This window comes from Scomber japonicus, chromosome 19, assembly GCF_027409825.1.
Source record: "Scomber japonicus isolate fScoJap1 chromosome 19, fScoJap1.pri, whole genome shotgun sequence".
Classification (NCBI taxonomy): Eukaryota; Metazoa; Chordata; class Actinopteri; order Scombriformes; family Scombridae; genus Scomber; species Scomber japonicus.
In genome coordinates, this window is record NC_070596.1 from 17,595,853 (window position 1) to 17,622,135 (window position 26,283).

General features: G+C 39.7%; 1 protein-coding gene across 2 annotated transcripts in view; it reads right to left on the minus strand.

Moving 5' to 3' along the window:
* The window catches only part of LOC128380046 (mediator of RNA polymerase II transcription subunit 13-like), a 76,146-nt gene extending 56,514 nt beyond the window's left edge, over positions 1-19,632 (minus strand). For both annotated transcript variants that reach the window (XM_053339721.1, XM_053339720.1), the window contains exons 1-2: positions 19,136-19,632; positions 2,204-2,441 (exon numbers count right to left, since the gene is read on the minus strand). In XM_053339721.1, coding sequence (XP_053195696.1) covers positions 2,204-2,441; positions 19,136-19,207 — 310 coding nt within the window. In that variant the 5' untranslated portion in view covers positions 19,208-19,632. The remainder of the gene's footprint in view (positions 1-2,203; positions 2,442-19,135) is intronic.
* Between the last annotated feature and the right edge of the window lie 6,651 nt (positions 19,633-26,283).

Genomic DNA, 26,283 nt, shown 5'->3' on the forward strand with positions numbered 1-26,283 from the left:
TTAAGTGCTTAATAGGAATTATAAAGGGAGACCTGTGAGATTTTGCGGGAGAAGTAAAGAACTTGTATTATCATAATATGCACCATGTGTGTGTGTGTAAGTATGTGTGTGTCTGTACATCTGTTGTGTTGTAGACTAATCCTCCTCAAGAGTCCCTCCACTCCCTAACACAGCCATGGTATTAAAAATGAGTGGTAAAAAATAACAAGTAATAGCCTTTTGACTAAAAATTGACCCTCATTTTTACTTTAACAGTAAACTGAGATTAACAGTCCTCTTTTTAGCAACGAAATAAAGCACTGTCCACTGTTAGCAGCATTGTCAGGTTGTTCAATATAATAGAGCATTGGTGTACGAAGCATTCCTTTCACTAGCTGCCATTCACTTTGCATTGTGAAGTCACATAGCCCCACAGTTACTGTCGTGCAAACTGAGCTGCAACAATAATTAATCAGTTGATCAGCTACTATTTTGATTATTATTATCAATTCATTTCAAACATTTTTCAGGCAAAAGTGTTGCACATTCTATTGCTCTCCAGCTTCTCAAATGTGAGATTTTGCTGCTTGTCCATGTTGTAACATTAAAGTATATTGAATATTATTGAGTCCCAGCAGCAGAAGTGGCAAAAAAGTGTAAATTAATTTCTAAATGTACTTAAGCCTGAAGTCAGAGAAGCCTGGGTTTTTTTTACTTATTCCCTAAAATACTTTGATTAATTCATTTTTTAAATTTGATATTTATTAAATTGAAAGTTCATCTCCATGGATATAAAGAATAATAGTGAATAATAGTGACAAAATCCTTACACTAGTGACACCTCTGCAATCATAAATAATCAATAGCTATGAAATGTAACTAAACATGCCAAGATTATAATAATCTTCACTAGACCTGCATGTGCTACTCAAGGTTGTCACAATAGATTTTTTAAATTATTTAATTTATTTGTATAGGGACCATGTACAATACTAAACATAAATGTTATATTTGATGTATTGTACCAGAGTTAGCTAATTTACATCTGCAGTCCCTTGGCTTCTGGTGATGGTTTGCTCTGAATGAATAATTCCTACCACTACAAACACAACACACTGTATGTTTGTCTATGTTTCCTCATCATTATTTGTGATCCTATTAGTATAAGATTGCTACTGGATGCCATGAGAATTTAAAAAAAAGTATAACGCCTTGTTAAATGCAACCAAAACCCAATTGAAAAGGTACAATGGATCTTTCTCTATTACACATGCTTTTGCAGTCTGAGTAAAAAGCTGTACCCAACATCTGTCAAATATCTCCTGCAGTGCCTGAAAGGCTTTTTCACATCAAGTCAGCTTTAATAGGTAACTGAAGACTGAAATTCGCTTCAACCTCTCTATCCAATATTCCTGCTTTTTTTCTCCTGACTGTTGTTCTGTTAAACCAGACCCAATATAATCCCTCTCCTGTTTCCTCTTCTCCGTCTTCCCGAGGCTTAGTCGATATGTTAGACTTCCACACACGTGCGCAGCGAGATAATGCAAATGTTTCTATAAATAGGGACAATAGTGCTGACAGTAGCACTCTCTCAAGTGAGATATCTCAGTGTAATTTTCACTAACACTCCCATCCACACACACACACACACACACACACACACAGCAAATTCAGGAAAGAAAAATCTCTATTGCTGTGAGCTTCATCATACAGCGATAGTCCTGAAGCAGCATATAAACACTTGAGTTGCAAAGCAAACACATTTCAGATATGCGCTATATGAGGCTCAAATATAGGACTACTCCACACAAAGCAGATCAATGAACCCTGCACATCTTAAACAAACAGTACACAGCTTGAATCTGCACTAGACTAAATGGTTTGAATCTAGATACATACTACTGCTCCGTGTTAGATGATAAAGCTCATGTATAACATAAGCTACACAGTAAAACTCTGTATAAGTACATTTTACATTAAGTTCCCTAAAACTGAAAGACAACTGGGTTTCATGCAATAATTCCTCAGTCTATATAACTCAATGCAACACAATAAAAAGCAACCATAAAATTATACAGTCTGTACAAGCCTCTAACCTAAACTTCCAGAGCATAAAAGGGAGCTGAAGTCAAGGCCGACAAGATGGAAAAATAATTGAGATGGATAGAACAGAGGAGGGAGCCCTATCTTTCATCTCTTTCATTGTTTTGTCTCTCTTTCTCACCTTCCAGCTCATGATGGATAACATCAGAGAGGTTGGGCTCTTCACCCCACCAGAAGATCCAGAGCTCCTTGGCATCGGGCTTGATTTTGCGTCGCCATACACACAGCAGGTTGGCCTGCACACAGCGCATGAAGCTGCGGAGAACCGGGTCGTCCTGGGCCGGGGCTGAGATCACCGGCCCGTACTCCCCGCCACTGCGGAAGCTGTAGCATCGCCACTTGATGCCTGTCAACTCCGCCTGAAAAAGAAGAGAAGTACAGTTATTATACGGATTGACAATTGAATAATGTTAAATGATTGAATGTAACAAAATGTACCTGAAACAATTAGTTGACTAATTGATTAGCCTATTAAAACCATTTTAATTACTCAATTATTTTGATAATCTGTTTCATCAATGAAGTCATATTTTTAACCAAACACACCAGGTTTTCTCTGGTTTAAGCTTCTCTAATGTGAGGTTTTATAGTGTTGTAGATTCAGTATCTGTGGGTTTTAGATTGCTGGTTGGACAAATAAAAACATTTAAGGAAGTCATCTTGAACTCTGAGAAACAGTGATACACCATCAGCATCTTTCACTATTTCAGACTATACACACCAAACTAATTAACCAGTTGATCAAAAAAAAAGGCAGACTAATCAATAGTAAAAATAATTGCAACCGTAAATGTCACATATCATTGTATATATTATTGTTATTCACATCTGTAAATTGCAGTTGTGCTGTATCAGATCAATTAATCAATACACAACACACAATTTTAAAACAATCTCACATGCATTACATGAAATAAAACATCTATTATGCATGAATCCAGCCTTACTGGTGTAGTTTTAAGGCATTGTATTTACAGTGTACGAGGATATTGTGTTTCACATGAAAGCGAACATCAGATAATATAATAATCAATAACCATACAGATGCTGTCCAATTACGATATATATTCACTAGGCTTACAGCTATGATCCTTGTGTAAATGTTTAAGCACATTTAATATCTCCCTGTTTTGTTGTTACAACCTTATTTAACTGATAACTTCACTGGCTTTTGTAGCTGAAAAGATAAAATGCAACTATGGTGGTGAGAAGAGGTAGAGACCAACTGCAAGACATAAAGAATGGCCTTGAGTGAAATACTGAGGATGAACCACTACAGGAGAGACAGCACTTAAATATAGAGGAAGCCACAAAGAGTGAGAGAGATATGAGGAAAGGAAATAGTGCTGGGGTCAATGGTTGGAGCCTGGCCCAGCAACTGACATCTTCTCCATTTAATCTAATGGTATGATAAGTGTTTATGTTGCCTATTGCAGACTTGGGCGTGGAGGTGCTCTGCCAGGATGCATTCAGTGATGAACCGGTATAAAAAAAGGCAGACTTCTCTTCCGACAGACGCAGAGAGACAGCAAACAGACACAAATAGTTCTAAATTTTATAAAAAAGAATGCAAATATTCGTGACCCTGTGAGACCCATGTGTGATTTGGACGTTTTTGTATGTGTATTCATCTCTTTGTATGTGAACGAGTCGACTGCACAAAGGTATAATTGAACAGGACGGAGTGTTGGCAGGCGGGGGGAGGTGGGGGGGGGGGAGTCTCAGTGCTTCGTGCTGCCCTCCTCTCCTGTGTTCACCCAGCTGTGAGGATCGTGTTTGGCACACTGGCCCAAGCACCAAACCATCCAAGACCAGCTGAGAGGAGAAAAAACACTGACCCACTTTAACTATGTGGAAAACACAGGGACAGGTACAAAGAAGCAGCTCAAAGACAATTAAATCCTGTGGTGTCTTTTGAGTGGGTGAAGAAAAGTAGCATCCACAGCTTTGATGACAGTAGAGAGTCAGACCAGTTATGCTTGTGTGTGTACAGACAGGAGGGATGTGTGCAAATGAGAACCTAAAATCTAAGAAAAATCATGCATCTGAGAATGTTATGAACACTGCATCATCTTTAAAAGTGAGTACACTGCACACTGAAGTATGCGTATGACCCTTAGGAACATCCTGACTGCAGAATGCACTCATAATTACAAGTAAGTCCCTCCTGTAATGACAGTGTCTGTAATGGAAGATATAAACATTGGCGCTGTGATAAGCCAAGCCCTAAAATTAGCCATGACAAGGTCAAGGATGCTGTTTCTCCCAAAGCAAAGAGGAAGACATCTGCTTGCACTGCCTCGTCACTCCCAGTCAATGTCAAAAGTTCCTCCTCTGTTTGACACAGCTGTCTGCTGCTACTGTCTGAGTCAGGAGTGGGGAGGAACAGACGAGGACGCGTAAAATGTCAAGAAATGTCTTCGGAATAAAGCGATACCAGTTGTTTGTTTTGTAAGAGAATGCATGACAATCCTCTGGTGCACCAAACTTTTCAGCGCATTGTCTGCTGAACTCCTGTGGCACAGTTGCAAGAAGAAGAGGAACAGGGCCACAGTCACATGCTCGCAGGCAGATACAAACCCTAACACACACACACACCACAGCATGCAGCAGCTGTGATGATATGCAGACCAGACTGAGCTCAAAAACACTGACATGCATCATGACGTAGACATATTTTCCGGCTGATGTCCAGTTCTTTTTCAGTGATGACAGCTGGGATCTGCATGTCTATCTGCGTGCATTGGTACGTATCCTTATGGAGTATATGGAAGTAAGGGTTTCTCTGCAGGGGTTCACCGTCACAATCAGCCCTCTGATGTCACAGTAATAACAGTGCTAACAAATAGCAAATTCATATTTGTCAGAATAAATTATCACTTGTATCACATGAAAGAAAAGCAGTGAAAACCTGTCAAGCGTGTAAATGAATCTGATGTCACAATGCAGTCAAAGCGGAAGCGTTTTTTATCTCTGCAACTTCAGTGACAAATCAGTGTTGTGAATAAAATTCTGCCATGGAAATAAAAACAACCTTTAATCTTTTTAACTGTAATTCAATCAGTGTTAGTCATAAAATAAATGGGGGGGGAGTGGGGGGGGGGTTGCTGAAGTGCAGACTGTAAACTTCATCATATACATTTGTAATTTGCGCCGACCAATCAGAGGATAAATTATAGAACTGCAATTAAACATTATTTTCATTTCTAATTAATCTATTGATTATTTTATCAATTATTTGATTATATATGTGATTAGTAAAATGTCAGGCCTTATTCCAAAACCTAAAGATAATTGGTTTATTATCATAGAGCAGTATGGAAACCACAAAATATTCACATTTGGGAAACTGGAAGGAGTGGATATGATTCATATTTGCAATTACAATTATTTGATTATCAAAATTGCTACAGATTCATTTTCATAATGGATTAATTGGCTAGGCATTGCATCAATGCATTGGTGGCATAAGGTGCATTTTGGTTGGTTCAGTGAAAACCTTAAAATGAAGAAGGTTAGCCGACTCAGATTTTACTCCCATTAATCTGGGAAAAGATTTACTTGACAGAAATGTTCCTCTTGTGCCATCAGGGGTGGTGATAATGATAAGCATGATGGGACAGTGAATCTATATGTATGTTCGTCAAGATAGCAGAAAAAAATGATCAAATATGAACCAAAGCAGGAAGTTCTACGCCACCCTACAGAGTACCAAAGAGCACATAAACGATCACTCCGGGCCGCAGCGTCTGACTCTTTCAAACACCACTGAAGGAGTAAAAAAGGCAAAGAGGTCAGGAAAAAAGATGGTGGATTTAGTTCCACTGTCAATAGAGCCAGCACTCCTCCAAGCCCCCTGTTCTGCAGGTTGGCTGCTTTGATTTCTGATTGAGTGCAGGACCAAAAACAAGAGCTTTTCCTTCCACTGCAAAGATTTGGACCAAAGCTTTGACCTTACTCTCACCTCTATTATCTTTATCGTCTCCACTCTCCCTCTCATCTCTGCACACTCTCACTGTCACAGATGCCTACTGAATACACCTAGAGGTATCTCATGCTCTTTTTTTTCTCATTCATCTCTTTATGTATTTGTGTCTAGTAAACAGAGAAAAGACAACAGGTCACCATGTGTTTCCTGAATAATAGCACAGAGGAGGTTTAAGATCACACTCTGTTTCTTAAATTCCATTAAAATTCATCTGTTCAGCTGGCAACATGAAAAATCTGTGTTTCTTGTAGCTGGATGCTTTTGTGTTTTTGAAAATTGGTTTCAAATAGAAACCTGAACCTCAAATCAGAGAGTTAAAGATAATTTCCTGCTGAATATGAGGTGACCTGAGACCAGGCTTGGAAATCAGAATCTGTATCCCACCCAGAGGTCAACCTAAGTGCACCAGACATGTGCTTGTAATCAAAAGAAAATATGGAAGTCAGAACTTTAATCTTTAGCATGTGTTGCTCAAACAGAAAGCACTGGATAACGTCTAAACCATGTGACTTAAACAGAAGAGGATCCAGTTTCCAGAGATTGGTGAGGTTTGTCATGCTGCAGGTTTAAAACACAGACACGTACATACAGCGCTGTATGTTGATAAAGTCCAGGAGCTTTACAATGCAGAGGAAACCTCCATTACTTAGATAGCAGAGCCAAGAGGAAAACACACTTGACATGCACTTCACAGGAATGCTTCAGAAGGCTGAAAATATGTTTGCTCCTCCTGTTCTTTCTCAAAAACGTATGGGACTTTTCGAATGGACCTCTTGAACTCCCCAAGACACAGCTGAATGTTTTTCTTGTACTTGTGCATGTAGGAAAATATACACTCAGTCGAGGCTTTGTCGCAAACAGAGGAAAACACACACACACACACACACACACACACACACACACTTTTACACTCACAGATACACCCAGACAAAGCATGAATGGGCAACATATTCAAACGACTCTGTACATGTAGAGACAGTTCTTCCTTTCTTTCTTCCTTTCTTTCAACTGTTATTTAAAATTTTGAGAGAAAACACTGAGGATGACCCTTAATTACAATGATGCTGAGATTACACAATGGAAAAGACAAATATACAAAATCAACAACAAATCTCTTTTGTCTTCCACTTCCATGACAAGTGACCAGAAATGTGAGACAATGTGGCTCAAACCACTCTACCATATAAGTATATAGGATAATATTATTGTAATTATTAATAATACAGCAATTGTTGCTGTTAAAGATTTTAATTATTATTGCACCAAATTATCACTATTATATAATGTAAAATGCTGTTGTTGAGACAATAGTATCAGGTGGCGGGGCATCCACACTCTGCTATGTGTGTGAGAAATAGAGATTTCTATCAATCCAGCTGACGTGCTAACATCTTGTTGAGAAGCTTGTGATGATACCTGCCAAGCAAGTGTTTTTTATCCACAGTATCTGCATGACATGTTCATGCTAGTCTCAAGGATCAGGTCTTTTCTACTGCTGTGCTTCTCATTTTACATTATTGAGTATTTACTTGGAAGCAAATTGGTGATTTTGTAAATCATATAACACTCACACTTATAAATTTATCTACCAAATATTTTTTTCAGTTGTCAAATTTGTTTGTAAAATGTTAAAAAGTGGTGAACAAAATTTCATTAGCCATAAATTAGAGGGCACAGTGATGCCTTTGATTTCTCTTGGACTCATTTTGTCCATCCAACAGCTATGTTTTTAAAAAATGATCACATTTAAGAAGGTGGAATTATAGAGAATATTTTGCATTTTTTTCTTGAGAAAAGACTGAAATGATTAATAGATTATTCAAATAATTAATTTTCTGTTGATCGACTAATCATTGCAGCTTATTTACCATATCTTTTGTTAAATTTGGAAAAATTAATTTAATGTGTTTCATCAAATCAGTGGTTCATTGCATACAAGCATGTATATTTGTGAATATGGGCAAGTGAATATATGTAGTATGTCAACATCAACAGACATGGGGGCAATTCAGTTAGTGTGGGAATTACCTTTTTTTTTCTTTTTTTTTTTTTTCTTTTTTAAATTGAGCCACTCCCCTTAAAAATGTTTGAATACAAGAATTCAATGCATACATGAAACTGACTAAAAACAGCAATCATTTGAATAACCACAATTATGGAGGAAGTGAAGAAAAAAATGCTGCTTGAGCTTCATTAAGGAAGGTTTATCAGTCTCTTACATGAGCAGCTGATGTCAACAGTGGGTATAGGCGTCTAGCTCTATCAAAAGTGACAGAAAGTGTACGAGTATGTCATCTAAGAGACATGCTACTTCTTCAGGAATCTCACAACAGCATAAAGAGCTTCACAGTCTGATAGTATGACAAAGGAGGCACTTTAGGCAATTGAGAGACAGCTTGTATCAGCAGTTTTACCTACTCTGGCACAAGTGAAACACTTATTCTGTCAGAGTGGCATAGCTTTCTCATCAGCTTCAAATCTGTTTAGACTCTTGACAAGCTGCCAATATTTGGCATTTGCTCAGATCGCTTTTGATGCATGTGAGTCTTTAGATAAAACTTATCTTTATCAGACAATGCAACACTATCCATCTTGCTTTAATCCAATGTCAAAGGAACAAGGAGAATTTAATTATTTGTAAAAGAGTTAGTGAGAGATTTGACCTGATACAACTTATTTGAAGCTTCAGCAGTAACTCTATTTTTTTTTTTTTTTTATGACACAATTTTCCTTGTGCGCATCAAAGCTGACACATTCGATTGTCAGGAGCGTGAAGAATAAATATTGACAAAGACAATGAAGGTTGGGTGGCTGTGCTAGTGAGTCGGCAACGAGAAGAATCAGTGGCAGAAATCAGAACAGGCAACGACTCCCCGTTCATCAATTAGCCAGCTGAAATCAAATTAACCCACAAGGAGTCGAGCTCCCCTCTGGCATTTTACACCACAAATGAAGAGTGATGCACATTACTGCACTTGTGAGGTAGTGAGAGCGACACAAAAGCACCAAACAGGTGTAGAAAGAGGGCCTCTGGGGCTGCAGACACTAAACAGATGCTTTCCCCCTGCGTTCTGCCGTCACCTTTACAAGGCCCTACAAAACAAGGGACTGTCATTTGATCTGTGTTGTGCTGTAGCATCCAGCCCTGGAAGGTGAGCAAGCCAAGCGACCTAATTAGAGCAGAGAGAGTCCCCAGGGCTGAGTGACGGATAGACCTGCCAATCACACTGCGGAAAGCCTCCATCAAGCCATGACTTCTCACCTGACACAAAGAGAGGCGGGAGGCAGGAGGTGCCAGCGGTGGAAGACCAATAAGGACAGCGAGACATTGTGAACAGTGGTGCTGCCATATCTAAAAGGGCTGACAAGATCCCCAGCCATTTGGCAAAAATAAAACAACACAAAGCTGCTGCGTCAGGCTCCTTTGAAAGCGTTAAGGGACAGGCTAAAGCACTGGCCCTGCTTTGCCTAAATTATTAACGCGCAAATAAATAAACCAGTCTCTGCTTTACTAGTGTCTCAGGTGTAACATAATTAACTGTGACAAGCCATTTGCAGGGAGGAATGAGTGAAAGACAACGACAGGAAAACTGAGAGCCATAAAAAAGGAAAAACAGAAGACACACAGAGAGAAAGAAGGAGAGAGAGGTAAAACTGTTGCTAGGCAACATACAACATCTGTAGGAATTCAGCAAGGTATTCAATTTTTGAGATTTGTGTCTCCAGGGTTACAGTGGAAATACTAGAATATTTGCATTTTCTGAAGAAACTGCGTGTGATAGCTGGAAGCTGTTAGCTGCTGCTGCTACCACTGCTGCTCCAAAAGCTAATTTTTTAAACCGTGTAGTGTGTAATGTTGTGTACAGGTGAAATGGTATCAAATGCTACAGACTTGTTCAGCATCCCTATCTATACAATTTGCTGAATTTGGATACCATGGAATTTTACATTTAAGAGATATGGCAGTTAATAAATAGTATGGTGGTGTTTCAATAATATCCATAAGGTGGGTCTGTAGGTGCCATGCTTGAATTTATCCAGTACATTCTCATGGAGAACACGTGTACCAGAATTAATTTGACTAAAGAAAAAAGACTTGTAGAAATATCACGCTATAATACTACAGTAGCGGCCCCTGTGGGTAGAGTTGTATCAAATTGTACACGCGTGTGCAGTTTGGCTGTATGTACAACATACCCATATTTGGTTGCAAATCACTGCAGCGTTGAAGAGTTATAGCACGTTAAGGGCATGAGGACACACCTGCAAAAGTTTGGTAACAAATTACAGAAAAATTGTAAAGGAAACCCAAAAACAAACCAGTACGTTATGTTTGGGGTTATCTAAATATTGTATGTACCAAGTTTGGTGAAGATTCGATGAAATATGTGCCGAAACAAGCAAAAAATGTGTTTACTGTAAAATCCCAAATGGTGGAAAATGTTACGGGCACAAATGGGCATAAGCTCATATCAGTCAGATCAGCTTCATTCAAGGAACATACTGTGCAAATATTGTTTTGGTCGCATTGTGGTTATTAGCCAAAATGGAAAAAATGTTCTAACTGACCATGTTATAATATGCTATGTATTTCCACATGGGGCAGCTGTCCATAAAATATGAATACTTTAAAACATCCCTTACATAGACTTCCCATAATAGATTTTAATAATTTAAAAAATGATATATTAAAACTGAAACATGTTACAATAAAGAAAAATATCAGCATCTCCTTCAGAAGATGTACGTTTTGACATTTTAATGAAAGTTAAAGGACAAACTGTACAGATGTAAATAGACACCAAAAACGGGGAAATAAAAAATAAAAAGCCAAGTGAGAGCTGCTTTCCATATTGTTATGATGTTGTTTAATGTTATAACATTTTAAGCATTTCTGCAGCCCCTTAATGTTGCTCTGAAAATCACATTACAATGTACTGTATGTCTCTACATGTGTCTCTCTTGGCTAGAATAACACCTCCGCTTGTTCACTTACAGCTGGAATTCATAAACTCAAATTTGGCTGATGATGGTATCAAGCGCGTCATACATGCGTCAGGAAAGTCCTGGGATTACCAGGAGCAAGACAATTACATTGTGGTGTAGGATTACTCACCGAGTTTCTTTAGTGAGAGAATGATTTCAATTTTATTTGAAAATTATTCATTGCAGTAATTGTACAATTAGCACTGCATGGAGGCTTCCAAAATGCCTACAAGTAGTTAATAGGGTTATTGTTCCTGAAATTGGGCAAATGGAGCATAAGCGGTATGAAAAAATAACTAATTTGGCTTGTAATTTCCCGCATTTATTTTTTTTCCACATGGGATGCTGTTTCAGATAAAATGACAGCCCTGTGTTAGTCAATGTGACTTTTTCTTGTTTCATTACACACCAGATAACCAAAATATGAAGGAGAAACACTGAACAGTAATACATCCATCTATCTGTGTGTGCATGTGTTTGTGTGTGTCTGTGAGCTTGGCCAGGCCCTGGGTCTCACCTGAACAGGTTTCAACCTGCAACTCACCTGGCTGCTGCCTCTAATCTATTGTTTGCTTACTAAGTGGGAGTGGCAGCCAATCAGAGCTAAAACACTACAAGTTCTGTGCACTTCTGCTAACACGTTCAGCAAACACACACACACACACACACACACACACACAGACGCAGTCATGAAGTCATGCCTGGCAAAGTCTATCAAACTTTTTGTTCCTCATCCCCACACGTGAAATGTCCATTTTTTTTCCTATGAGGCAATCCAGGACTTAAATTGAGCTCTACAAATTTTCATTAGCATCTGAAAAATAACGGGCGTCTGCCTAATTCAAGATGAGAGAGAGCGAGCGCCGTTTTGGCAGCGCACGGAGAATCAATGCGCCACAAACGGCTGTGAATCAACAGTCTGCACATAATGTGTTTGTTCTCATCAAGTACCCGTCTGATTGGTCACAGATAATCCCTCAATGGAACATGAACACATGATAATTAGAATTTGCAAAAGCGCAGCAGACAACATCAATGTTTTGTTTTCTCTTGCCTTGTTTTGCAGCTCTAAAAAAACACCCTTTAACCTAAGTGTGCTTTAACTGCAGTTGAATCCCAGCCAGCCATGATATTGGCAAAGTTGTCGAGCTTGCAGAAAATATTTGCCCAGTTACAAGCAGGGCAATATCTCCCTTTAAAGAAATTCTCTTTGTCGGGGATCTGCAGTCAGGTGAAGAGACTGCAAACTGATAAGAGACAAGCCTGTTTTATCTGGTTTTGGGATTTATCTACTAATCAGACAACAGGCCTCAGTATTTGACCGGTGGTTCTGCATCCAAAAATGTAAATAGTTTGGAAGGCGGTCGTGTTTATCTGTTGGGAAAACTTGTGTTTGTGGGAAATGTGTCTGAGCCAGGTGGAGTGTCTCTACTGAGGATAACAAGATGAGACAGAACAAGTAGATTCAGCAGAAAAACACTGCAGCAGCAACACTGTGACAACAATATGGCTGAAGTCTATCTATCCATCCAAAAGTCTATCTAATAGTCTATGGGTCTGTCTGCCAGCTAACTTTCCAGCTATCAGGAGCCAGCTACTGCCCATTCCTGCCAATCCTCCTTTCCCACTCTGCCTTCTGTCGCCCTGCACACATGCAGGAACACCAGCGGGCTCTAAGAATAGAACACAGCTGGCACTGCAGGGCTTACATATTTCACACTCAAGCCACCGTGCTCCAAAATACTCCTGCCCATCCCGTCCCATTTCCAGCTCTGGGACCAGCGGTGGTTCCCTCCCTCCCTCCCAGTTTGCCTTTGAACCGTTCTTCACCTCTGTGGCAGAGCCCTGACAAGCCTCCTGCTCAGATAAGATACATGACTACACGAGGGATTTTACTAGAATAGAGATGTGTAGTAAAAGAAGGCAGAAGAGTGAGGGAAGCCCTTTTTTATTGTTCCCAACCTAGGACCCACCCCATTTCTTTCAGTGGCTAACCCACAATGATGCTTTTTCACAAGCTATTTTGTTAGCAACACGCATGTCTGTGCAAGTGACATGCAGAATGCCATGTTCACACAGGTGGGCCACTGTCAGGTTGAGTCCTATTGTGATGACAAGGGATTCCCACAGAAGTGACAGGGGCAGATTGGTGGGAGGCACTGCACGCAGACTCAAGGTGAAGACAGTGCTAGCTGTCAAAACTGCGAGTGAGCAGAGCCAAAAGCGCAGGTTGGGCACAGGGGGTGGACTGTTTAGTGAGATGCAACCAGATGGAGCTGCTCCATAGGGCACGCACCAGAAGACTGGGGGTGCTGCCTTGGAAACCTGGATTGATCCTGTCCTTGTGAAAAAGGACGCTGCTGTGGCTTCAATGTCATCCATAGAGATCTCAACATAAACACAGGGCTTTGGGGTAAAACCTAAATATTGCTCTTTACTGAACTATATCACAGTGACACTGTTTCTATATTACCTCACACATATTGCTGCATTCTTCTGTCATGGATCAATGTGTACATCAACAGCAGTGTATTTGCACTATATTGAATGTCCAGTATTATTTGACCATAAATCTTCCAATCAGGCACAAATTCAGAAAACTTTTAAGATCTCATGATGTCATTTGAGAACTGGCTTCTTTATTAAATTAAAATGTTTATTTTTTCTTAAAGTAAGGTATCATAGTGGTATTGTTTTGGTATCTTTACTGTATGGTGGCCCATAAGGACAAAGCACACACATAAGAGAAAGAGCAAAAATGTGCTACAAATACAAAAACATTAAAAAAAAAAAAAAAAAAAAAAAAGGGCCACTTAGGGTAGTGATGGGCTCCAACTAAATTAGCTGTCACATGCCCATCAGCCTTAACAGTCTGTGATAAATAAATAAGTGACCGTTATCATGGCATTTTATTAAGTTCTGCTATTTTTCAGGTGAGAGAGTAACCCTCTAGATTTGGTCAATTTGTTAGTACTGACATCAAGGTAATGTATCGGCTGGTGTTGTATATGGTGGCCCTGTGTAAACTCCTACTGCACCAATTCTCTGGCTCGGCAGCAACCATTGCGTGTTTCTCATCCCTAATCACCCTTGCAATACACTCCACTACCATTAATAATGCGGAAATGCAAACAGTCTATATTAAACAGACACCATTCCTGATTACCTGCTCCTTCTTACAAGCCGCGGCCACTCACCTGCCATAAATCAAGACGCTCCTGTTAATGGTATTCCCTCAGCCTCACCTCTTAGCACTTTATTTCCATACCAGACAGGAGCATCATTATTATACATGCAAGATCTCTATTGGAATACAGTTTGGCTAATGAGCACCTCTTACTTGATCACATTAGACCTCCACTCGAGGACACTTAATTACCAGTGTTGCACTCCATGAGACTCTGTCGAGGGGACAGAGAAAGTCCTTTAATTAGAGTCTCTGCATTCTACCTATGTTTGTACAAGCCGCATTCTTGGCATGTAGGATATAGCGATGGTAACAAATTAAAGGAAAAACCAACAATAAGGGTCTTAGAAAGGTGTTGAACCACCACATGCAATGCACATCAATGCACCTCTGTATTGATTCTACAAGTCTCCGAACTCTACTGGAGGGATGAACACCATTTTTCGAAAAGACATTCCCTCATTTGGTGTTTTGATGATGGCAGTAGAGAGCGCTATCAAAAATCTCCCATTAAATATGATTCACATCATTTTCATACACATCAAACCATTCAGTGACCCCTCATGCCCTATGGATGGGGGAATTGTCATCCTGAAAGAGACTACTCCCATCAGAATAGAAATGTGTCACCCTAGGATAAAAGGTGACTGCTCAGAACAACATTGTATTGATTTGCAGTGACCCTTCCCTCTAAGGGGGAGAAGTGGACCCAAACCACGCCAGGAAAATGTCCCCCACAGCATAACAGAGCCACTCACTGTAGGGGTCAAGCATTCAGGCCTGTACCATTATCACCACACATGGCACTTGCCAACTTGTCAAGAGTAAGGTGAGGGATCAACTCATCTGACCGGATCACTTTCTTACAACGGTGTGTTCATCTTTGTAATGAGGGGTTTATGCACTGCAGACCTACTTTAATATCCCTCTCTGTGTAATTGTCGACGGACTGTTCTTGCTGACACAGGCTGATCACATCCTGCATTGACATTCTCAGTCACCTGAAGATATGTTGCTGTTCCCTTTTTCCTTTCATATCACACTAATGTACAAGCATCTCAGTCTTTAAATGTGCGCTGTCAACCACATATTCCAACCCTATTTACTGATGTCTTTTCCCATAGATTTAAATGCAGATGTCAATCTAGTCACTGTTGCTATTGAAACAGCAGCCAGTTGAGACGTCTTTGTGACTGAAGCTCCTGCTATCCGTGCCCCAACGATGAACACTCTTTCAAAGTCCCTTAGATCTTTTCCTCTTGCCATCTTGATATAAAATCATAACAACTGGGCCTGCTCAGTATTTTTATACATTGTACCATGCAGTGCACCTGTGTGGAAGCATCTGCATTCGTTATGTTTCTCCACTCATTATTCAGGTTTTTCCTTTTAATTTCTCAACAGTCTGTATATTCACAGCCCAAACAAAGGCGATAAAACATGCGGCATGTGTGTGTGTGTGTGTCTGTGCATGCGTGTGTGTGTCAGTGCATGTGTGTGTGTGTCTGTGCATGTGTGTGTGTGTGTGTCTTTGCATGCAAGTGTGGGAGGGATTTTTTGTGTGTGTGTGTGTGTGTGTGTGTGTGTGTGTGTGTGTGTGTGTGTGTGTGTGTGTGTGCGTGTTTTGCATTTGTGATACATATGTTTGTGTGGGCATGTGGGTGTTTATTTTTTTCCTCTCCCCGTGTCGGCGCTTGTGTTTGTGAATGCATCCGTGTGTGTATTTGTCTGTGTGTGTAGAATATGATGGGTGTTTGAAGTTTGTCTCCTGAGTCTGGATGGTTTACAATGTGCACACACACACGCACACGCGCATGCGCACACACACACACACACACACACACACAGGCTTCCTGTGTTGTGAGGCTCTTTACTGTCTCCTCCTTGCGTTTCACATTCAGGCTGGGACTCTGACTTGAGTCAGTGTTATAAGAACCTGCCCAGTCCACAGAAAGATGACTGTTTTCTCTCTCTCTCCCTCTCTCTCATTACGTTCCTCGCTCTTTAATTTTCTCTCCCTCTGTCTCACTCTTTCACTCTCAGTTTCTCTCACAAATAGGCTGAGGCTAGCAGTCAGGAAATGCACATCAGTCATAATACTTTCCTAAAATGAAAACAGATTCTGCTGCAGTCCTTCTGCCTCTTTTCTCTCTCTCTCTCTCTCTCTCTCTCTCTCTCTCTCTCTCTCTCTCTCTCTCTCTCTCTCTCTCTCTCTCTCTCTCTCTCTCTCTCTCTCTCTCTCTCTCTCTCTCTCTCTCTCTCTCTCTCTCTCTCTCTCTCTCTCTCTCTCTCTCTCTCTCTCTCTCACCTTTCCCTCCTCAGTCACCACTTCAACTTAGCTCCCCAGCTCAGATCTTTCCCCCCACTTACATGGGTCTTGTTTGCTTTCTGTCACAGATGGATGATCATCAACACATGAGACAGTTGTTTTGTGGGCTGTGTGATTGCAGCAATCTCAAGTATCTGACACCGGCCTCACAGAGCACATGACAGTAAGCTGCTGCGCTCCCATACAGTCCCACAGTATGGGCACTTACGTGTTTTAGGTAGTTTTTTATTGATGCAGGCTGCAATAACAGCCAGTAAATCAGTGTGAGGGACGAGGTTATTGCATGCTGGAATGCTGTTTAACAGGTTGTCAGACCAGAATGCTCACTGGTTACAAGACCTTTATGTAAGAACATGGTCAGTATGAAATACTAGACAAGAAATATTCCACTATTTTTTAATCGGATGATTAATTTTTTTTATTTATAACATTTCAGAAAATACTGAAAATGCATGTCAAAATGTCCTGGAACCTCATGTGTCATCATAAAAAAATTGTAGCAGCGACAGTCAAAAATCAAAAAATCAGGATATTCTCACAATTCTCAAGTTAGAACCAATAAATATTTGGCATTTTTCTTTGACAAATAACTCCAACTACTTATTGATTGTGAAAAAAGCTGCACAATCATTTTCTGTCAATTGACTAATCAATTAATCTACAAATTGTTTCAGCACTAATCCAAGTAATAAGCAGTAAAATGCATGCAGGAAATACTAACTGTGCACTTACTCAGATTGATTACATTTTTTCTGAGTCTGCTTTTCTCGATCAATACTCACACCTGATTTGATTCATTTACTTCCACCACTCTACCGCCACTACTTTAGCTTAAAGCTCACATCTGTCTCATCTCCAACATCAGGAAGCATGCTGCATCTCTTTGTCTCTTTGTCTCCGTCATACCCTCTAACCAGGACACTCGGTGTTGTCATTAGTGTTTTGTTCTGTCTTGGACTTCCCTATAGGAGCCTTGCCAGTGACTAACCGCTGTGGCACTAGCCAGTCATAAATATTCTCAACAAGCCAGCTGATGGATGGTCTCATTCTCTTTCAGTTTGAAAGGGATGTTTACAGGGCCAGCACGATGGCCAACTACACCACGGCGGGTGAATGAAAGCTTCTCCATGAGGGAATAACCTCATCTGGGAAGTTGACAGAGATGTAATCACTGTTTTTGACTGTTGCATGTCGAGACTGAAAGACTTTTAAGACGTCTGACACTGGAGCGCTGATCCATTTATTTCACAGACAATCAATTTGCCTTTGGGAGGTGTTTCTAAAAAAGTAGTTTGAATAGAAGAAGCTAAAGATAAATATCTGTCTCCTTTGCAATCACAAAAATGACTGACACACATGAAAATATGATTTGATAGAGATTTAGATTTGAGATATTTCTGTAAGCTGCATGATAACTGAACGTCTATGCCAAGAACATTTTAATCCATATCGTGTGACTTTTGTTTATTTAGCTTAAGTGTGATTTGTGTAGTGCAACAGGGGACGGCTGCTGTTGCTGGTGGACATCCTGCATGATCACCTAAAAAAGCCCTCAGGACCACTATGTTGTTGTGGTTCTCAGCAGCCTGTGCCTGGGCTCAGTCTACCGCATGCCTTTCCACTTCGCTGCCTGTTGTAGTAGGACAGTTAACTCACTGATTGCAGTATGAAAACTGTGAAAAAGACAAACAGCACAATCTCCACTACCCACACCCCCTCCAAAAAAAACAAAACAAACAGTGACTTCTGCAAAAAATGATGATCAAAAGCCACCTTTTTTTCCTTTCTCTTTTTTAGATAAAGTGAGTGTGAAAGTGCTGCTGTTTCCGTTGTGTGCCAGATACATGTTGCTGTCTCTCAAAATCTTATTTTTCTTTCACAGGGATAACATTATAATTTTATCAGCTTTTATCTGATAAGATGATTGGGGAGGGGGGCTTTTGGCTGCTCTTCAGTTCACATAATCTTCTGATTTATGACCTGGTGAGCCATTTGTGTAGCTTGACATATCAGAAAATCTCTTTTTTTTATTTTCCGGCTATAGAAATATTTGACAGAGGCAGCAATACGCCTTCTCTCCAAGTTAGTTGCTTGGCAATGAAACTGAGTTCCAGACAGATTTCCAGTAAAATGATTATTTATAGGGAGGGGAGATACTGGCAATAGAAAACTGTGCTCTTAAAGGGAGAAAAATAGTGTTTATCTATTGTTCATTATACCAAAACTGCTAGTAACATAAAAATAATTGGTCAGATTGTTTTGGCAGCGTTTGGAAATTTTTAATTTTAAGCATAACGAGACAATAAAATAGAGTTGCTCCTTTTTAAATGGTGTTGATTTAAGCCTCGGGGATGATGTGTCTTATTATAACAGGCTTAGCTGTAAAAATACGGAGCTTTTTACACCACTAACCAGTGTTAATGATTGCCTAATAACAACATCAGCAATATGGTTCACCTTTGTACAGCAGACACACATTTAAGCGTGCCTCCCACGGTCTTATGACATGTCGATCACAACTGGCTCGCGTGTCTGTGACGAGCATGATTTATTTATACCGTACCAGAGAGAAGATGTTGGAGTGGCAGTCCTCAAGGCTTGCCCCGTTAGCCACCCAATTCGTTGTTGTAGTCATAATCGTCCGCCGTTGGGGTCGTCAGCGCTGGGCATGTCGAAATCCTACATCGGCATCAAAACACCGAGCAGGGCTGACAAATCGGTTTCCCCAAGCCTGCCACGACACGGCCAAAAACAAGCAGGCTTATAAACCTCACAAGAGGTCCAGATAATAGACAGTCGGGCAGAGGAATGGGCGTATTCAGAAAGAAGTACAGAATGCATCCATAAAAGCCAAAAGCGAGCTGTAATGTTGTAAATCCAAGCAGGGGATCAAAACATTGTTACAATCCAGGTCAGGCGATTCCCAAATCTGATCACTGTCAAAGGCACACGAATGTATCCATTTCAATCCACACGCAGGGGAAGATCAGCCAGTCTTTCCGCTGATAGTTTCATCATTAAATGAGCATAATCCATGGGAAAAACGACTGCTTTTATCCGCGTCTCCCCCCCCATCCCAAACCCATTCCCACCCCCCAAGAAAAAAACAAAAACAACCAAAAAATTGAAGAAATCAGCCTCAAAACTTCTTTTTCTTCAAATATCACTTTCTCTTCTCTCTGCGAAACAATTAACTTAGAGGCGAGGCGTTACATGCAGGATATCTGATTCCGTCTGCTCCACAAGCTGATGCACCACTTGTGATAGTTTTCGAGAATTGCATGAGCTATTTATAGCCTCCTTTCTTACCACAACCGTTCCTCTCTCAATGTAACCCAGTCTGCCTCTCTCTCTCTCTCTCTCTCTCTCTTTCTCACACACACATACACACACACACACACAAACAGGCGAGCTGCGAGCAGGAATGTTTAATCCCTCTGTTGCTCTTCAATTAAACGGACCGCAGGACGAGGGTCGCTAAAAACTGAAGAAGAGAAAAAAAAAAGCCCCCAACCACGACCACCACCACCAATCCCTCCCGCCCCCCCTATAGCCTATAGTGCTCCAATTCGTGGCAGGGCGGACAAAGTCGAGCGGGTTCCCAGTAACCCGAATCATGAGTGAAAGCCTCCCCGATCGAGAGAAACTATTCTTCCTCCACCACCACCAGGAAAGCGACGAGCAGGCTGCTGTAGACGGAGGCTTGAAAAAATCCTTCCTTCCTTTCAGTTTTTATATCATTACGAAACGTCCTCTCACGGCCACAGCTGCCTCAGTCTTGCACACACACACACACACACATACACACACGCATACACACACAAAGATGATTTCTTAAATGCAAGAGTTCAAGAAAAGAAAAAAGAAAAAGACAGTCCTCATCTGGAGAATGTGATCCACGCTGCAGGATTGTTCTTTAGAAAGCACCGCAGCATTTAAAAATCCTCCATCTCGAAAAATTGTTGATGATTTTTTGGATTATTGGAGTAAATCCTCTAACGTGAGCATAATTTCAGTAGAAGAAGCAGAAGCGCGATCTCTTCCTCGTTGTATGTCTCTCAGAGTTGTGGTTGTTGTTGTTGTTGCTGCTGCTGTTTTTATTATATCGGTAAATAAGTAGGAGTGTGTGTGAAGCCCGAGTGTGCCATTCTCACCCTGTGTGTCTGTTTGCTTTCGTCCAGCCCACCGCGCATTGTAATGTAATGGCGGTCGGAAGCATACTACAGAGACTCGCCTTCCCATTTGACCAAGTTTGAGCTCACGTGATCAAAGTCTGGGATTACAGTACTGTTTGGTATCTTTTGATATGAGACTGCATGCGACGCAGTCAAAGGAAGTCCTTTTATTGTTGTTAAAGGTATATTTGTTGTTTCATGTATAACCTGCCTGTTAAAGTGTTTGAATAAAATAACGTTTTTTTATATGATTTTTTTTTTTCATGTCTGCACGGTGTCATTCTGTGATGCATTGTTACATAATGTAACTGTGTTCTCACAACAGAGGATGTGACAGAATAGAGGTCAGAATGACTTACTGAGCTCACACTGTGTTTCATAAGAGATCTCTATGTAGGTTACATTACACTCGCCAAATAGATCACATCATAACGCTTGCAACATTTTTTCTTTAAGGAGGTAATCAAGTACTGATGACATAAATGAACACATTCAAATCAAAGCTTTTTGGTTGCTGTCATGTCGCTGTTGCTGGATTTTAGAGATGATGAGGTCATGAGGGAACCCCCCCCCCCCACACACACACACACACATACACACCCCACCCCTCCAAGACACCTCAAAGAAAGCCTAAAATTGTTTAATTATAGGGATTTTCTCAAATTGCATTCACAGAGATAGACGATTATATCTGCAAAAAATAATGATTCCATGTACAGATATTGTACTGGCAGGGCATGCATGTTAGTACATGTCCTCCATGTCCATTTTTAAGATAGCAGAGGTGTCACAAACTTTATTAAATAACAGCCAAACAGTACACTAAAATATGTTTAGTGGAACTTTTGAAGCCAGAAATAACCCTAACCCTAACCCCCCCCCCCCCCCCCCCCAAAACTTCATTGAGTATTGTTTGTTTTGGTCTGAGATGTTGGTGCCAAGGAATCCCCTTTTTAGCATCTTTCTTTTGGTTTTACCACCTACAGCTTTACTGTTTTGGTTCACTCTCACCACTGTTGCCAACTTGTTTGCAGCACAGAGCTAATCTCAATGATAAAGGAAAAAAAACACTGTATGCAACTTGTCCATCCAGAAACAAGCAAACTTAGCTGTGACATAGTGGAGCATTTTAGCAGCTAAAGATTTCCGTTAGGAGTCAGTGAAGACCCAAAACAGAGCTAAAAAGAGACAAAAAGTTTGACTTACATTACTTAGGTTGACACAATAATGACTCTAAATGAATGCTTGTTGTTGTGTGTCTGCTAGAGGTATAAACATGTTTACCTCTTGAACTTTATAGGGTGATATTATGTCAATGTTGTGTTTACAGACTCTTGTGCTGCACCTGATTGGCCAAAAATCCACTGATTAAGGTTTGAGTGGAGCTGTTCTTTAAAGAAAAGTCTACTTGAAATCACTGCTCATACACTCCACTAAAGTCTGACTCAAATACTTATCCCAGAACCTTGTGCCTATTTTTCCTCTAATCATTACCATATTACAAAATTATTAGGAATTTATTGGAAAATCACATAAGTAATAAAATATAAAATAAACCAATCTCTTGTGAGTAAATCCTGCATTAATTTATTCATTTTGTTAACATAACAGTAATCCAATTTAAATAAACATAGTGGACTAAGTTTAACTTGTAAACTCCCTCCAAGGTTGCTGTTCCCAGAAAAAAATACATAGATCATGACCTCAATGGCCCCAATTATATCATAATCAATTATTTCAGCTTAGACAGTACAAATATGTCTTGTTTGTTGTCCAGTCAATGTACTGCACACTTGCTTTGTTACACTCATATAGGCATTGTGCATACTGTTGGAGGTTTTGTCTACACCATCTATAAAGTGTGCTTCAGTTGTTCTCTCTGTTCTCTGGGAATGCAGGTGGTGCCCTTTGAGGCTGAAGAACAAAAGATTATTATTAAAGCCACAGTTTCCTGAGGTAGACAGAAGGGGCTATCCAGGCGTCAGTCCATCAAATATTTGTGACTATTAATCATTTATTAGAGGTGCTCATTATATAGTCTATATGTGTTTGGATTTTCATTATGTTTATTATAAACATATCTGGATTTCTTGTTTATGCCTCAGAGTTAACTGTACATTTCCTTACTGTTGTCAACTCAATGCTCTTTTGCCAAATGATACAGTGCAGACTGTTATCTTGAACAGCTGTTATCTTGAACAATATTAATAAACAGGCAGACTAGTCAATAGCTACAGACCTTTGCACATGGATCCCCCTAAAGGTTTTTCAAAAGTTACTTTATTCACTCAATAAGCCTTTTATCCCTCAATCTCACGGAAAAATAAAATGCATCACACTGAGCTGAAATGACTATTTTATTTGTAGCCATAAAGCTGCAATAAGTTTTAAAAGCCTACACTCGCACTGCAAAAATTACCTAACCCTTTAACCTATTATCAGGCTCCAGGGAGTCCAGGGAGTTACTTTGCAAGGCAGTGTGTCTGCATGAAGATTCGGCTGAGACTATGTCTACCAGTAAATTAGTTACGGTCAGTGACAAGTGAAGTTTCCTCTCTATGCCAGCCTCAATCAGAGCCTTTACAAAATAATAACAGCGTATCAGCTGTAGAGATAAGAGGGACGATCAGCTGCAGAGCTACTGTATGATTAAAAGAGGCAGCCTAACAGTTTACAGAAATACACTATTAAATATTTTGTGTGGCTTTTTACTAACAACAAAGAAATGCTGTCATCTTTCGACAATTATATTATTTTATTATTCTAAGTACAAGAGTCATCATACTCAGGTACTGTAAATAAATGACACAGGAATGTAATTTTTATGTGGCGGTTGTGGGATTTTTATGTTTTCTTTGAGACATCTGAACAGCATCATGTGAAGTATATAAACGACAGCATACAACATGCACCGCGGCAGCAGTTGGATTTGTTTTATAATTTATAGCTTGTTCCAGGCTGAATGCAATATCATTTCTACATGTAAGAGATGTTACCCCTCGAGTGTAAATCTAACTGAGCTATTTATAGACAACTCTATGTTCCTTCTGCTGGCATATATTTCAAGAAAAAAATCATCATATACTGACATATCCAATCCATTATGATACAAGCATAATTCTGACATGAATCACTTAATACAGCTTTACTGTATGTATGTGAGGAAACAGCTGGTACATATTGCCACAGAGTGGGAGCCTTTAGTCCAGTGATTCTTCTTCTATCTGAGAGGCAGGAGGGGAAAAAAAGATATGAATCAGATGGATGAGCGAGGGCTTAGCCTGGCGGTTATTGATCCCTTTGCACTAGGAATGATCCAGAACTCATTTGGAGACTTTTTCCCCCTCCTTTTTTGTTCAATACATCCTTAAAGGCTTTCAAAAAGACTCTTACACACACAGTTTGGCACACTTGGTGTGGAGCTGATAGGATGAGATGTTATCAGTTGGAATAAATCTATTTCAATATGCCAAGCCTTTCCCCCTCATCAGGCCCCCACTGACTTGTTCTGTGTGAGGAGAAAAGATGCATTACTGCTCTGATTAAAGATAATATGTTTGTCTAGACAATCTGTTTAGACTTGTTTCGTGATCAAGTGGATAGGCATTTGCGTGTTTTTGTTTGTGTTTGTGTGTGTGTGTGTGTTTCTGCTGAAGTGCACCTTTCATTTAGTCTCCTGACACATAAAATGACAAGGTGCAGTAAATACTCACCTGAATATATGCAGACATATATTCAGGTGGCACAAATATTTTTGCCACACATGAAATTCACTTATAATATTCTGTTTGCACTACAGACCCTCTTTAACCACCACTCACAGTTTGCTCTTAAGAAGTCCAACAGGGAGTCCGACCTGTCTGGGCTCTGATTGATGCCAAACATGGGTAATGTCACCTTCATCAAGCTCAGTTTGTGGTAAAGGGAATGGTTGTCAGTAATTTTTACACTGGGTTTTAATAAGATCAAAAGAGGTAAAAGTATTTATATAGGGAATTTTTGCATTGATAGATATATTATTTAATCAATCATTCATCATTTCATTTGATTTCACTATAGAGCGGTGGGGTCTGTGAGGAAGTAAAGCTGATTCCAACTTAATTGTTGATTAATAGTGGTAAAATCTTGCAACTTGGTCAATTTTGTTTGAATTTCCGTCCTTTAAAGCTTATTAATCACTTATGAAATGAACTAAGCCAGGAATGAAATTGAGGTTAGAAATAGTGCTGTTCATAGCCACAGTCACACCAGCAGTCTGAAATATTTATCATGTTTTCCTTTTTTTACAGGCAGAATTTTTCTTAGTGTTATTTTAGAAAATGTGCTTTAAAGTGTGGCATTTCAAGTCACCTTTTGTTTAAAATACAGAGAATACAGACAGTAGAACATGAATACAGCAACAAAGGAAACAATGACAGAAAATAAAGCTAACAAGACTTTCTGACTGCTCTAGTTTTCTCTTTTTGAAATTGAACTGAAGGCGGGTGGAGAAAAAAAAGGCTTCAGCGACAGCAGTAGAGGATTGGGGGCAGAATGATAAGTTAGTTAAGGAAACTATGGTTGCTGTATGAATCATGTTTAAATTATTCTTTCTCAAGTCTAATTTTAGATCTGATCTTTCCTTTTTTTCATTCATTCATTCATTCATTCATTTTCTTTCATTCTTAACATGTGTTCCACCCACCCTCACTTCTACTCACTGTTTCTTCTCATTTAGATTGACATTCAAAATTCTCATGAACCACCCCAGTTTGGTTTTTGCAATTTTGGTAGTATTTTTAACATACTTCATTTCTAAGTGAAGCACGCACATTCAGTTTATTGTCATCACTTACTTTTGAGTTACTGCAGTGTTAGTCTGGGGGTTGTCTTCCATCATGTAAAAGTTTGGCTGGTGCAGGAAGAACTGTTAAATCCCTCCAAATGGACTATACCAACCTCCTGCAGCAGCAGGGGGTTTACAGGTGAAACTTTTTTATTTTGTATACTTTACAGTTACATTTTGTAAGTTTAAGAATGAACAGCTTTTATTTTATACAGTTAGCAGCAAACTATACATGTTGTCTTTATTAATAGTTAATTCAAATATTGTGTTTTTAGGCCCCAATTTAGTTTGTTATCACATTTGCTTAGTTGAGTGTCATTTTGTGGGTAAATAAAAACCCACATTTATGAAATAAACAATAAAACTTGTGCCCTTGCCTCACTGTTCATTCCCTAACAGAGATAAAAAGCCATTTGTGAGAAGAAAGCATTTTTTCTTTATTATTGCTGGTTTATGTTAATATCACCAATAGGCTATAATACTCCTGCTTCCTGTTTTTCTAAATGTTTTTGCACACAGCTAACTGTTGGAGTGCTCATTAATGATTCAGCATCAGCACATTGCAAAGGATTACGCTCATATGGACATAGAAGGGTGTTTATCATCCATACCCAGAGGATTATTCTTTTCTTAAGAAAGAGCCTTGCAGTACCTTCATTAGTGATTGATGGATCACTGCGCGCTAAGTTAACACACACCTAGCAGCCAATT